Source organism: Notothenia rossii (genome assembly GCF_949606895.1).
Source record: "Notothenia rossii genome assembly, chromosome: 5".
Taxonomy (NCBI): domain Eukaryota; kingdom Metazoa; phylum Chordata; class Actinopteri; order Perciformes; family Nototheniidae; genus Notothenia; species Notothenia rossii.
In genome coordinates this window covers 24186244-24201241 of record NC_136903.1, presented here as the reverse complement: position 1 = coordinate 24201241, position 14998 = coordinate 24186244, and the positions used below count along the sequence as shown (strand labels likewise).

Sequence of the window (14998 nt, the reverse complement as noted above, 5' to 3'; positions counted from 1 at the left end):
TGAGGTGGACAATGTTCCTTGCCAAGAGTGTTTAGCATGTAGCAAAAGAGCACCACATTCAGACGGAGGAATGCACCGGGTTCGACTGTCTTTCTAGTAGCTCTGTAGCCCCGCCCCGTCCATCCATGAGTAACTTTTCCACGTCAGGTGTTATGTATGCTAGCAGCAACACACGGAGTTAACTCAATTATACAAACATGGTTTAATGATTAGAGGTAACAGAGTTACTCTTTATTTTGTTAAAGTTTCAGCTATTCTGTTTACAGTTCTGTCATCAGATTATTTAATACGATTTGTTAAAACATTGTTTCTTTTGATGTGAAATATTATTTATTTAATTCAAATACAAAGCAATGTTAATTGTGTTCACAATTTGTTAAGTTAATTTAATAATATATGTATTTTTGAATCAAGTATTCATCTTTATTGTCTTCATTGTTAGTTTCCACATGCCTAAAACAACCTCAAGCTAAATCTAAAAGTTAATTGCTAAATAAGAGTGTTTGAGAAATTGTGCAAGGCAGTAATAGTCCGAATAGTCCATTAATCGATAGATTCATCGATTATCAAATTAGTCATTTGTTGCAGGCAGCCCTATTGTAGTTATCCCATGTATAAATAAAACGTGTTAGTCAGCAACCCTTGCAATTTGGGATTTTATTTTTAGTTGGTAGACCTCGGTGAGCTGGTCATTTCAAAAGTAGCTCACCAGCCAAAAAAGTGTGGGCACGCTTGGTCTAAAGCATTTGTTATTTTCATTTACCCCCTCTCATATTCAGTGTGGACGGATTGAGACAGCGTGGTGTCCAGAAAATGCAGAGACTTCAGGGAGAAACCTCCGTGTGATGGACGTCCTGTCTGTTGGTTTGGAGAGGACTGAGGGTCTTTCCTCAGCGAGGAGGACCAGACCTGATGGAGGAGCCCATGCTGGGCAAAGCTGATACCAACTGCACAGGCCTAGTCTGTCACTTTATTTGACTAAATGTGTTTACTTATACATTTAATAGTTTTACACCTTCTGTCCATATGTGCTTTTTATTTAAAACATGTTTGATTAAGTTTTGGTTGCCATTTTCAATAAATTGTATTTGTATTTGCACTCCTTTTGTCCATTATTCTTACTGAAGATGTTAGATTACACATTCACATCTGACTGAAGATTGGCCCCATTTATTTTTGACGTTGCAAACTCTGCGGTACAAGGCACAAGTGATGTGAAGCTCATAAAGCGGGGCAAATAGAAATAATTAGCTGATGGAGTGTAGATGTGGAAATAGGTGCATTCGATCAGCTGACTGTTTTTACAATAAAAGTAGTTTCTTAGTGTACTGGTCTTAAAATCTCATTTCAGCTTTTAATGTTCCTCTTGGATGTTCTTCTTGACCCTCAGAGAAGGAGAAAATGTTGTGTCTTTCAGGCATGTCCTTTCCTAACAAAAATGACAGGAAACATAAAACATATTATTGCAGAACAAGTGTGTTATTTATGAAAGCTGTGTGTTTGTGTGTTTAGGGGCTGTAGATATAATTATTTTGTAATTGTAATGTTTTTTTCTTATTTTAACAGTGAGCTACAAAGACAATCAGATTATGAATGAAAAGTATGAAGTTCATCAACATTAAAATGTATGTTATTATCAAAATAATATTTAACTCTTATCAAAACGTAGTGCAACTGTAGAAGCTTGCTCTGTTGTCTCACTGAAAGAATAACTTTTACCACGTTTTTTTGAACAATATTGAAAGATAAATAGTAGCAGTTCTCACTATGTGTTAAATATCTTTGCCTTTCAGACATTAAATTAGAAACCTGACAAAATCATATTGTTTGTTAACATCTAAATGTAACTTTTTGCACAGAAAAAACCCTCAACTTCACTGGTGTGTAGGTGATCTAGTATTGTTTAATGGAATGTATATCAGGGTATTAAAGTCAATACTTGATTCATTTAAACCAATATCTTTCTTGATTCTTTGTACAGTATGAAAAAAAGAGTCTTTGTACCTGTGCTGAAGTTCACTGCTGTGAGGAGTCCAGTTCTGTCTCTCACTCTCTGGTCCAGCCTGTCTGCATCACCTGGACACCTTAAACAAACAGATATATATGTAAAGTACCATGTGTACAAACAATCTGACAAACTGATTCTCTTCTGTTGAACATGTTGGATTGTGTATTGTCCGAGTCAGGGTCCTTTTTATTTTACTGTAACTTTGGAAGTTGTGTTACCAATGCTTACTGTTTATTTGATACCCATTTGGTAATGCAATTAATAAAAACAACAAGGTTTGGGTTTGTTCTTCAGATGACTGTGACGTTAACGTGTAAGCTCAATAATGAACTCCAGCTCAACCAACCATATTGTAATATCTAAGTAATCATCTTGAAATATGACATTAATAATTGTAATATAGACACAGATCTTATTGTGAGGTTGATTTCACATACACTACTACTTTGACATTAGCTTGTCTACATACTTGAGCAATGCCAATTTAAATTAACCTTAGTGATGCATACAGTTCCTACCTACATAATAAAATATCTCTCTAAGTTACAAGGATGACCTTATTTGATCAACCTCAAACAGAAGCTGTTCGTTCAACAGTATTATCCCACTTTACACTTAACACTTCTCTATTTCGTTTTAACCTTTATATACAGTCTATGATTTTAACTTGGAGGCTACGATTAGCATCGTTAGCACCGATGTAGCTACCACTCGCTTACACGCTAACCTAAGCCTTAACATTCATTACGTCGATTAAAATCATTAACACATAAATAAAGCACTTGAATTTCACTTACCGCAAAACCGCATTCATGCACCGTCTGTTTTAACCGCAGAGCGAGTCACAATAGCCCGATATATAAGCATGAAGAACAAACAACCACGGCCGGCTTCAAGTTGTGTTCCCTGGATGAACTGACCAGGCAGAGTCCCTGTAGCTTCACGGAGCAGCTAGCAGAGAGACAAGAAGCTAGCAGCAGCAGTCACTTGACAGAGCCGTCACTCAATGTGACCACGCCCTAATTTATGCAAAAACTTTAAGACCTAATATAAATAAAAGGGTCGTGTTAGAAAACAATTCACTCACAGATCCATAATCATGAAGGTGGAATCTAACTATATCGATAATAAAATGTATGGAGCCAGTGGTAGAAACATGTTTTTTTCTGCTGTAAAATTGGGCATTTTAACATGGGGGTCTATGGAAATTGCTCCTTTCTGCAATCGCCTATCGGCCAATATATGAACTGCAGTGTGTAGCACTTCCGTATTGGCGCCCCGGCTCTTCCCCAGAGTTTGCCGCTTGGTCTTCCCTCATCGGAAGGTAATGCGGTTATCCTGACTATTGTTGACCGATTTTCCAAGGCCGTACACTTCGTTCCCCTACCTAAATTACCTTCTGCTCTGGGGACTGCTACACTAATCACCCAGCATGTTTTTAGATTGCATGGCATTCCTCAGCACATTGTTTTAAACAGGGGTCCGCAATTTGCCTCGAGTTTGGAAAGCTTTTTGCTGGGTGTTGGGGGCGTCGGCCAGTCTGTCATCAGGTTACCACCCGCAGACCAATGGCCAGGCTGAGCGTGCTAATCAGGACCTGGAGGCAGCCCTTCGCTGTGTCTCTTCTCGCCATCCAGTCTCCTGGGCCTCCCACCTGCCTTAGGTTGAATATGCTCTGGTTTGCTCCGCCACAGGTATGTCCCCATTCATGGCTCCTCTTGGGTTCCAACCCCCTCTCTTCCCCACCCAGGAAAGGCTTGTGGCAGTTCCCTCAGTGCAGGGCCATCTTCGGCGTGGCCGCAGAGTCTGGCATGCAGCTCGGGCAGCTCTCACTCGCACTGCTGCTCGCAACCAAAGACTTGCAGACTGCCATCGCACTCCGGCCCCGGACTACCAGCCCGTCCAGAGGATCTGGCTGTCCTCCCGTGATCTTCCACTCCAGACTGAATTCCGCAAATTGGCACCCAGGTACATTGGCCCGTTTGTGATGGAACGGATTATTAATCCCGCTGTGGTTAGGCTCAAACTGCCTGCTGCCTTGAATGTCCACCCAGCATTTCATGTCTCTCTTCTCAATCCAGTTTCCTCCAGTCCTCTGAGCCCTCCGGCCGAGCCCCCTCCTCCCCCCCGGATTATTGACAATCACCCTGCTTTCACCGTCCAGCGTTTGTTGGATGTGCGAAGGCGAGGCCGGGGGTTCCAGTACTTGGTGGATTGGGAGGGGTACAGGCTAGAGGAGCGTTCATGGATCTCCCGCTCCCTTATTTTGGACCTTGATCTTCTTAGGGACTTTTATGCTAGGTACCCGGACAGGCCTGGTAGGACGCCAGGAGGCTTCCGTTGAGGGGGGGGGGGGGGGGGGGGGGGGGGGGGTACTGTTATGATTCTGTTTAGTTTTGGTTTTGTTGCGTGCTCCTTTTGTGTGTTTTCTTCTGTCTCCCCCTCCCTTCTCTGTTTTCATCTGCAGGGCTGGTGTGTGAGGTTGACTGGCTCCTCCCAGTACCAGACGAGGCACACCTGTTTCCACTCACCTCTTCACCTGTTGATATAAAAGGCCGGTCCTCATGCCACTTCCCTGCTAGATAATTCCTTTGTGTTCGACCCTCCGGTGTGTCTCGCTGCTCTCCTCGTCCCTGTGATCTCTTTGCCTGGATTTTGCCTCCTGTTCCTGACGTCTCCGTGCCAGCCAGCTTCCTGCCTCCACTGCCGTTTTTCTGTGCCTCTGCTTAAAATAAACGTTTTGTTTTTGACTATCTCTCTCTAAGTCTTTTGCTTTGGGGTCCAATATTCCTAGACCGTAACAGAGTGTCAGTAATAAAAAGTGTTAAAATCACAAAACTTGCCTTTTAGATAAACCCAATTCCTTACAAAGTACTTAATATTCTACCAGTTGTAAAGTGTTGCACACTTCAAAGTGTATCTAAAAGTATCTTAGTAACACAAACAAAGCAAAAAGCGTCAAAGTGCGGACTCCTGAGCTCCGTAATGTCCTCCTAACATGGCACTTTTATTTACATCATCCAGGGATCAACACCAGTAAATACACCCCTCTTTGTCCGCTCTTCAATCCTCAAAAGGCGGACTCCTGTGATATCACACCTACTCTACATGGTATCACACCTCACACCCAACATCAAAGGTTAATTAAGGGGTGTGATATCACACATATGTTATTACACCTCACAACAAAGGGGTCATTAACATAAGTAGTAGCAAGTGTCACCTGTCACACCACCTGTCACTGTTTATGCATACTAATGAGAGGAAAGGGGTATGAATATCACTACGAAGGGTTGAGGCTTGAATCATCCAGCAGCAGTAATGGTAAAGTAATGGTGAGGATTGAGATGCAGCCACGAGTGGACAGCAAAATTATTTCTACAATCTGTCTGCAAATCACAGTAAAGACACACTTTAGCCACAGCGGGAGTCTGCCAAAGCGGGAGGGAGATAAATCTAAAACGTGCAAACGGAATCGACCCCCATTCCCAGGAGTAATGGAGCTGTCAAAGGCTTAGACTGACCCCACAGTCACCCCAGGGGGGCAATGATATGGCACCCATCCATTCACACCAAGCCGGCAGCAAAGTGAGGAGGGGGGGCCAACACATCATGATGATAGCAGTCATCCTCACTGGAATGAGGAAAAATAGAGGTCATTGTGCCAGTGGAATCTCATGGGAGAAGCGTGAAAAAATGTGTGTGTGTGTGTGTGTGTGTGTGTGTGTGTGTGTGTGTGTGTGTGTGTGTGTGTGTGTGTGTGTGTGTGTGTGTGTGTGTGTGTGTGTGTGTGTGTGTGTGTGTGTGTGTGTGTGTGTGTGTGTGTGTGTGTGTGTGTGTGTGTGTGTGTGTGTGTGTGTGTGTGTGTGTGTGTGTGTGTGTGTACAGCGGGAGACACTGTAGAGAGCATGACAGTCACAGAGAAGGAGGACTGACACTCATGGTGGGAAGTAATCATTGATGCCTGGTTGGAGAAGATGAAACCTGCCTCCATGAAATATATTTGAAAATCGGTCATCCTACGCATGAAAACAAATTAAATTATGATGGAAACAGAAGAAGGGTCACATTTCAGTTTGACTTATAGTGACATATCATGTAGGTTCTATGTACTGCCTGTTTTGGGATCACACGCATTTCCAAGACGCAATGAAACGTACCCTACGGCATCAAGCGTAATGCACGGCGAGGCAATCTTGCATCCAATCTAGAGACTCAGCTCCAGTAGCCTGTGTGGTCTCTGGAGAGGGGGGGGGGGGGGGGGGGGGACATGCCTCCACGCTCTGCCTCTCGTCGCTCTCCATCCATGGCGCATCTCCAGCTCTGAATCCACCTCGGCTCTGGACACACACCGGCGTCGGCGCTCGATCCACTCACTGACAAACACACACACACTTTGACAAATGCAGTGCAGAGGACTGGACCGGCCGGAGACATCCTGCTGTATCTGATCGAGTGCGTTCATGGTAAGCCGAGCTTCTTTTTTCTCATCTGCTGTAGCATTTTACGCGCATCGAGCCGCAGCCGAACTGTTATCTAACAAACAAGAGGCTTTAATCTGAGTGTAGTGTTTATGTGAGGCGTAAAATCAGTAAATATAGCAATTTCTTCTCTACACAGCGACTTAAAAGTAGGTCTGATGTAATAAATGGTGAGTTTAAAGTGACCTGCAATCACTTTATCGGCTATACTCCATATCATTGATATCTGTTTCATTGTATCTATCTAACATGTATTTAAATACTATAGTTTATCTTTTTCAAGTGATATCAAGGTGCAAGGGATTCTAAAACTAACAATATTACTTATTTAACATGCAAGTGTACTGTATTATGCTCATAACTGTTAAAGCCTTTTGGAGTCATACTGTGTATGTAGTGACAGGATAAAATCAAAAGTTCCAGGTCTATTCATTCTAATCCATCCATTTCCTCCTGGCTGTTAATTGATTCCATCATAATTCAACTTTACCTCATTTTCTAGGTTCTTCACTTACAGTTAAATAACCCCCTTTTTCTATCTGCTGTTTGTGAATGACAAGATTATTGTTGATCTTTCTCTTAATTCGTTCCTTCCCATTTGCATAGGCTAAAGTGCTTTTAGTGTGTGTGTGTGTGTGTGTGTGTGTGTGTGTGTGTGTGTGTGTGTGTGTGTGTGTGTGTGTGTGTGTGTGTGTGTGTGTGTGTGTGTGTGTGTGTGTTGTGTGTGTGTGTGTGTGTGTGTGTGTGTGTGTGTGTGTGTGTGTGTGTGTGTGTCTGTGTGTGTGTGTGTGTTGGTGTGTGTCGGTGTGTGTGCTGGGGGAATCATGTAGAACAAGATTCATCTTCTCCCCGATCACAGCGCTCCTCTGTAGCCCGGGGTCAGATGCAGCTCCTCTCCGCACAGCAGCAGCTCTGCTCTCCGCCTGTGGCACTCTCGCATATTCATATTTGTGTGTGTGAGGTGGTTTAGAGAGAGAACGAGAAGGGGAAAAGATGGATGAGTGACTGAGGACTTGAAGCTCCTCCTGGCGTTGCTACTGTTGCTCAACTCTCTGTGCTTCCCAGGATTGATCATCAGGCTTTGCCAATAAACCGCCTCACTCAGAGGATCTGTGAACACACTAAGGTGCCTTAATAGAAAAATCTTTGGCACTGTCACATCCCTCAATCACTTGCATCCCAAATCCCTCAGTCCCACCCTCATCACTAACTTCTAACCTCATTTGTTGCCTTTATTTTCGACTGAGGCAATTGTCTTCCCCGCACCATGCCCAAATGTCATTACCTCCAACACTTTTGCTGCTAGCTATGTTATCTCAGCAGCAGTGACGCCAAAATGTACAACTCAACCTGCCAGAGGAGGCGTGCACCGCACAGTGTAATCCTTAGTTGATCCTGTCCCCGAGGCTTTTATCCTCTGAACACTTTTACTGTTTGAGGAAAACAAAAGCTGGGGCCATCTGAAGCCTGAGTTCCCTTTCCAGATGTTCTCAGGGAGTCTTGTATTCCTGGTGTGAGTGCCGATGGGGGAATTATATGCCAGGGAGAAAGGAGGACTTGCAAATCAAATTGCTTTAATCCATTGAAGCATCTGTCCTCTGTCTCCAGAGGGCAGCAGGGTGTGCGAGGAGGCACTGAGCCCTGATCATGACTGGAAAGGAAAACAAAACCTGTCGCTGAGGAATCATCTGTTGTGCCTCGGTCAGCCAGCTGTGCAGATCACATAGGGTTTGCATGGCAGGACTGTCAAATTGACAGATTTTCAACATCTTTTCCTAAAGTATCAGAGAAGCTTGGTCCAAGTTTTACATTATCAGCAGTCATTTGATCTTCTGTATCTCTGTTTATCATACGTCTTCTCTGTCCTTCAAGTGAGCGCACAAATAGACTGAGCAGCTTTAAATGTACTCTGAAGCAAGAGACAAACAGCACAGTGTCCCTGTCATCCTGTCTTCAACTAACACAGTTTCTCCCCCTGATGGGTTCAGTCTGCGATTGCTGTTTTTAGCAGTACTCAAACCGAATGGCTCATGATGTAGATTTATTTTCCCCTCACCCACAGAGTAAATATCTTTGGTTTTGCGTTGTTTGTGATTAATGGAACATCAAAAGCTGATCTGAGCTCAGTGTGATACATTCCTGAGGACATGAGTCTGCCAGGGACACATAAACATCATTAATGAACAAGAGGCAGACTGGAGAGCGACAGAGTGACAGAGAGAGGGTGAGAGGACGCAAACAGGAAGGCAATATTTAGTCAGCAATATGATATATATTTACCTGTGGTTTTGATGATGATTGCCTCAGTGAGTGATGGAGACACATTTGGCGCCCACAGATCTGGTGTGATTACCTACCATCAGTTTGGTGCATAGGGACAAATGAATGGCAGTACACTTTTTTTTTAAATCCATTTGGAAAATCACATCTCCCTTTGCTCTTTCATACCCAGTTGCAAACAACTACTACGTGTACAAAGGAAACTTCTCCACTCATCTAAGTGAAGACAGCTATATTTATCTGGGTTTGTAGCTCTCTGCTGGGCTTAGAGGCTTAATTACAGAAGAGAGGAAAGCAAAAGCTGAAATGCAATTATGCAATTATGTGTGCAGAGTATTTTGAATAGTGGAGTTATTTTAGATTTAGGGACACTATTTTCCAGTCGAGGTCTGACCTTTGGGTTATGTTTTTGCTGAACAAATCTATGGAGCCTTTAGGAAATCAATTCTGTACCTGTTTATTCAAAGCGTTTAAGCTACTTATGGTAAAAATGTTCAAAGCAGTTTGCTCTGCTTGGAGAAAGAGAGCTAAACCATTCCTCAAATCTGCACATTTCAGGAAACACAAGCACATGTGCTATCAAGGACCAATTTGGTCAATTATCTTTTGTTCACCTTCCTAACTATTATGAAGCTACAACCAGCAACAGGTTACTTAGCTTGACAAAAAAGGTTAAAGATTACTTTTTGTTTCACACGGGACACATTCGGCCTAGAAATGTATTTGGGATTTACAAAAAAACAAATGTAGTCCAGGAGCAATGTATTTCCCTCAAAACTTAATTGACAATGCATTTTCATGGAATTTAAATGTAATTTTTAGGAGACCAAGCTAGTCAGGTTAGACACTTTATTTAAACATTCAAATAGACATCCAAAAAAACAAAAATTCATGGTTGTTTTTGTATCGTTTAAATAAATGTAATTTGAGTGAGTTTAACAGAGCAACAGAGCAACAGAGCAAAGCTAACTGTTTTGACATGTTTAAGGTCCTTACGCTAAATGTAGCTAAGCTGAGCTAACTGGCAGCTAGCTGTAATTTTATATTTATGGTACAGACATGCGAGGATTATCAATCTTTTCATTAAACTCTCAGTAAGAAAGAATATTTCAAAAAATATTGACCTATTCCTAAATTTGCTATAATGATTGTTTTTGCTTAACTAAAGAAAAAACCCTGTTACACATGCTGTTTATTTTCTACCATAAGTAGCTTAAACGCTTTGAATAAATAAGTACAGGATTTATTTCTTAAAGGCTCAATATATTTGTTCAGCAAAAACATGACCAGAAGATCAGACTTCTACTGGAAAATGGTGTCCCTAAATCTAAAATAACTCCACTATTCAAAATACTCTGCACACATGTTGCATAATTGCATTTCAGTTTTTTTGCCAGGTAAGGACAAACTTAACTAGCAAGGGACATCTGGATGAATGTGACTTACTTTACCTTCCACTGTCTAAGTGCCCTTTAGCAGTAATCCTAATAGCTGTTCATTGGCTATCAGTAGAGGACTGCAGGCTAGAAGGAGTGGGAGCTGCATGCATGTATGAAGCTGAGAAAATGCATCAAGGGGAAATCTCATTGTGTGTGTCTCTGTGCCTCCCTGCACGGCATTAGCGTGAAGGATGTAGAGCCAGAGGGAGGGGCAGGATGGAGTGCTCCTGGAAGACGGTGCTGCTGCTGGTGTGTGCGTCTCTGGGGGTCCAGTACACGGCCATCCGCACCCTGAGGGACTCGCTGTCCGGGCCCTGTCAGGGACCCTACCGCTGCCAGAGCAGGCACTTCAGAGGTACGCCTCCACATTCAACAGGGCCAAACATACCTCACTACAGGAGAGCATGATGTGTGTGGCTGTATGGTGTATGCTAAAATATGATTTTGTAAAAGTTACATAAATATTATTTTGAGCTTTGAGCATCTGGAAAAGCGCTATAATAAATGTAAGGAATTATTAATTATTATTATTATTAAAATATACCAAAAGTAAAAGTAAAACTCATGCTGCAGATTGGCAGATTTCAGAATAATATATATTACATGTTTCTTTTGATTATAATTATAGATGCGTTAAAGTGTTATCAAAGCTGGTAAAGGTGCAGCTAGTTTGAATTACTTTGTATACTGCAGGGTAGCCTGTGAATATTTTCCAGGTAAAGTCTTATTTAAGTGTCGATTATATTTCACATCATTAAACCTAATCTGAAAAGTAACTAAAGGTACAAAGTAAATGTAGTGTAGTAAAAGTACACAATTTACCTCTGAATTGTAGTGATGTAGAAGTACAAAGTAGCATACAATTGAAATACTTGAATTGAAGTATCTCAAAATTGTACTTAGTACTTGAGTAAATCCACTTAGCTACTTCCCACCTCTGCCTGTGAGGCACCTGCAGAGGTCATGCACAAACACACATTTGATTACTAACATAATTTTAGAAGAAAACCTGATGCATAGAGGATCCGTGCCAGCATTACAGCTGCGACTAAAGCTAAAGAAAAAGTGGTTCATTTAATGAGAGAATTCCCAACAAGTGGGGAGGATAAAGAAATGAAATATGTGTGATTCGTTTTACAATTATCCTCCAATTTATCTCCATTAATCCCGTCTCATAGCGCCGCTGTAGTTTGCCAGCGCCAAGCTCCTGTGTACGAAAGAAACATCCCCTTTGCAATCAACTCCTCATCAGCAGTAATTACACGTTAGCTATTTGCGCTATATTTAGAGATCCGCCATTTCATAAACCCCCTCAATAACCACCGGCAGACAAGCAACTTACTCAGGCATGTTTACCCTCTAAATTATTTAAGCTTTATTGGCTTGATTCAGTAGTTCACTTTCTCCTGGACTAGAGTTATGACGGAAACCAATTATTTTTCACTTTTATGAGCTGAAGTAACTCTTCCAAAATAAGTAAGGTAAAGCCTATTCGTTACGCTTTTTATGAATGCCACTTCTATAGCATGCTGCATCATGAATACGCTCATAAACACTATCGGTCAACCTAAAACTAGTCAAGAATATTCATAAAACAGTTATATTATATAAGATGAGTCACATGTTTTGTTGAAATTGTGCATCAGAAGCAATATGATTGTTAACAAGTAGAGTGATAAAGTACCATAAATGCATGATAATCCACTAAAAAAGCCCTAATGATACACTATAGAAGTGTATTTCATAGAAAATGTTACCCCTCTCTTTAACCAGAACTTGAATCTATGAATCTAAGAGAAAAACATGTGATTTAGTGTGCGATTTAGAGTTTTTATTTACCTCTTTGTAAGAAAAAACATGATGCAATTGATGTCAGTGTAGCAAACATTGGGTTAAACATGTTCAGCACATTTATTTGTTGTTTCTTTCTTCCAGACTCCAGGTGGAGAGCCTTGTGCGATGACAGCTGGATGCCTGTTGATTCGCCTCGGAAGCACATCCTGCTGTTCGCTACCACCCGCAGCGGCTCCTCCTTCACCGGGCAGCTCCTCAATCAGCACCCAGGGATCTTCTACGTGTTTGAACCTCTCTACCACGTCCAGCAGGCCTTCACCAACTCCAGCAGCAGGCTGCGTCGCACACTGGACCGCCGATCCCTCCTGGGAGCATACAGGGATCTCCTCCTCAACCTGTACACCTGCGATCTTCACTTCATGGAGAATTACATCCGCCCGGAGCCCCAGGACCACGTCACCAGCTCCTTCTTTCGCAGAAGCTCCAGTCATGCCCTCTGCTCCCCTCCCGTGTGCATGGAAGCAGGGGATGTAGCCGTTTTTGATTCCCCGGATGAAGCCTGGTGTCCAAAGAAGTGTGGGGCCCTGAACCTCACTCTTGCCTCTATGTCGTGTCTTTCGAAGGAACATGTAGCCATAAAGACTGTGCGGGTCCCGGAGGTGGGGGACCTGCGCACCCTGACAGAAGATCCTCGTTTAGACCTGAAGATCATCCACCTGGTGAGAGACCCCAGAGCTATCCTCGCGTCGCGCATGATGGCTTTCTCTGATCAATTCCGCGCTTGGAAAATATGGAATGCAACGGGACGGCAGCCTCGGTACGTGGACTTGACGCAGATCACCAGCACCTGCAAAGACATGGCGGCCTCCACGGCAACAGGCCTGCAAACACCGGCATGGCTGCGGGGACGCTACCTGCTCGTGCGCTATGAGGACCTGGCCTTCAATCCGAAGGACAAAGCCACTGAGATCTACAGGTTTGTGGGGCTGGAGATGGAGGACAGGGTGCGGTTGTGGATTGCAAAGAACACAAACAGTAACGTGTCGTCTCCGTCAGAGTGGAACTACAGGTACTCAACCAACAGAGACTCCAGAGCAACAGCGGAGAGCTGGAGGCTTCGTCTGGGCTTTGACATCGTCAGGACTTTGCAGAATCTGTGCAATGACACTCTGGCGCTGCTGGGATACAAGCAGGTTCATTCTGCAGCCGATCTTAGAAACCTGTCTCACAGTTTAGTGGAACACAGGAGTTTTCAACCAGTCACGTAGTAGATTGATTGGTTGGTTGGTTGTTTGGTTTGTTTGTTTGTTTGTTTATTTATTTATTCCAGCTGACTTTCCTCTGTCTCTATGCTGAAGACATGAATGTAATCTATCTTATTTTACCATAAAGTAATTCAACATGACTTTTTATGGTTTTGTTAAATATATAAGTGCCAAATGTCAAACGAGTGTGATGCTGCGAAAGGTATTATCCAGAATATGGTCTGTACTGCTGTGTTGATGGAACATGTTTTCATGATGCCATGTTCTCATTATATCATTGTTCAAGGGAATGCTTCACTCACAAAATCACCATTTGTGTATCAATTAGTCACAAATACTAGATTGAATTTATGAAGAAAACGTTCTCTCCCCGCCTTGAATGTGAACAAAGAATCAAAAAAGTAAGACGATTGGGTCTAACAACAGCAAAACTATATATAAAATAATTCATTTAAAACTCTGAGCCGAATGCTAATGCTAGAATTAAAGGTAACATGGGGAGAGTATATACTAAAGGTAGTTTTGAGCTTGAAGTATTACTTTTATCGTGAGAAATAAGATACTTCAAAGAGCCTAGGTACCATTTCAGAGTGAAGTAAGTGATGTTCCTGAAGGTGAGACAGAAGTGGATTTATTTAGAAAATAATAGGGCTTGCATTCCAAGTGTCTCTAATGCATTTCGGGAAAATATTAAAATGTCACGTCTTTGAAAATCTTCTGCAGTGCACAGCAGGTCTAATTTCTATGTTGAGACGTTGAGACCATGACAACATTTGTTTTCTTGTAAATACTGATAAACTGTTGCAATGCAAGTGTGCAAATGTTATGATGTGTTTGAACAGTTGTGTCAGTGTTACTATACTGTTTATATTTTCTAACCTTTATAAAATAAATTATTCATAAGTAATACATATGAAATCAAACCACATTTCTTTGATGTGTTCTTTTTAATGTATTCAATCCTGAGAAGAAAGTGCTTGAGTGTTAGTGCTGAAAAAAGACACACTGCAAATGTATTGTCTTTTATCTTGTAATCCCTCTGTATTTGGTTAGTTCTTTTGCCAGATGTCCATCCTGCAGATGTGTCTGTAGGACCGGATGTACCACACTGTGTTTTATTCTGGGTTAACTTTGAACCTAAATATATTAATGCCAGGACCATTGAGATGTACTGCTGTGAAGTACAGTCAGATGTCAAACAGCTGCAGGTTCTCTGCCAGTCCCTCCATTTGAAACTGGTCTTTGTGTCTAAACACAAAAGGAAGCTTGCCATCTCCAGACAGCAGCCCATTTATTTCCATGTAAAGCTGCTCTCTTGAGATACATGCTGGAGGGAGTTTTTGAGCTGGAACTCATTGCATGAATCATGGAGGAACCATTGATTGACTGTGATTTTCTTGCCTTTCAAATGCTAACATTGCATCTTCCTATGGAGGCTGCAATTGAAGCCCACTGGGAGCTTTGAGCTTTAATGCTTATTCCGCTGCAGACAGCCACTCCAGAATGAAGGAAAGTATGCAATTTGAGTGGAACGGTCATGCTGCTCTGTGAGCACTATTAAATCTGAGGTGAAATTGTCCCTTTAATAACGCCATAATAATGTATTTTTAGACACACAGTCCTCCCCATCTTTTCTGTAGCAGCCCTATAGCTGCTGACACCAGGGATATCTCAGCGCACTAAAGAATTGATCCATACATCCAGCTGAGGAGAAACAGGATTTAAGATGCA

General features: G+C 42.3%; 1 protein-coding gene and 1 long non-coding RNA gene across 4 annotated transcripts; one reads left to right on the top strand and one right to left on the bottom strand.

Moving 5' to 3' along the window:
• Positions 1 to 565: 565 nt before the first annotated feature.
• Positions 566 to 3180, bottom strand: LOC307038526. 2 transcript variants are annotated; one of them, XR_013808010.1, is made up of 3 exons: positions 2806 to 3180; positions 2005 to 2084; positions 566 to 1429 (listed from the first exon to the last, which is right to left on the bottom strand). It is a non-coding gene; the product is annotated as an uncharacterized lncRNA (long non-coding RNA). The 2 variants fall into 2 exon arrangements; XR_013808011.1 differs by having other exon boundaries at positions 2005 to 2076.
• Positions 3181 to 6359: 3179 nt separating this feature from the next.
• LOC307039122 (carbohydrate sulfotransferase 1) lies at positions 6360 to 14195 on the top strand. Of its 2 annotated transcripts, XM_079680937.1 has the most exons (3): positions 6360 to 6474; positions 10392 to 10563; positions 12144 to 14195. In XM_079680937.1, the coding sequence occupies exons 1-3, from the start codon at positions 6472 to 6474 to the stop codon at positions 13268 to 13270; spliced, it is 1302 nt and encodes a 433-aa protein (XP_079537063.1). In that variant the 5' UTR covers positions 6360 to 6471; the 3' UTR covers positions 13271 to 14195. The 2 variants fall into 2 exon arrangements, with proteins under 2 accessions (XP_079537063.1, XP_079537064.1); XM_079680938.1 differs by lacking the exon at positions 6360 to 6474 and having other exon boundaries at positions 10217 to 10563.
• Positions 14196 to 14998: the final 803 nt, after the last annotated feature.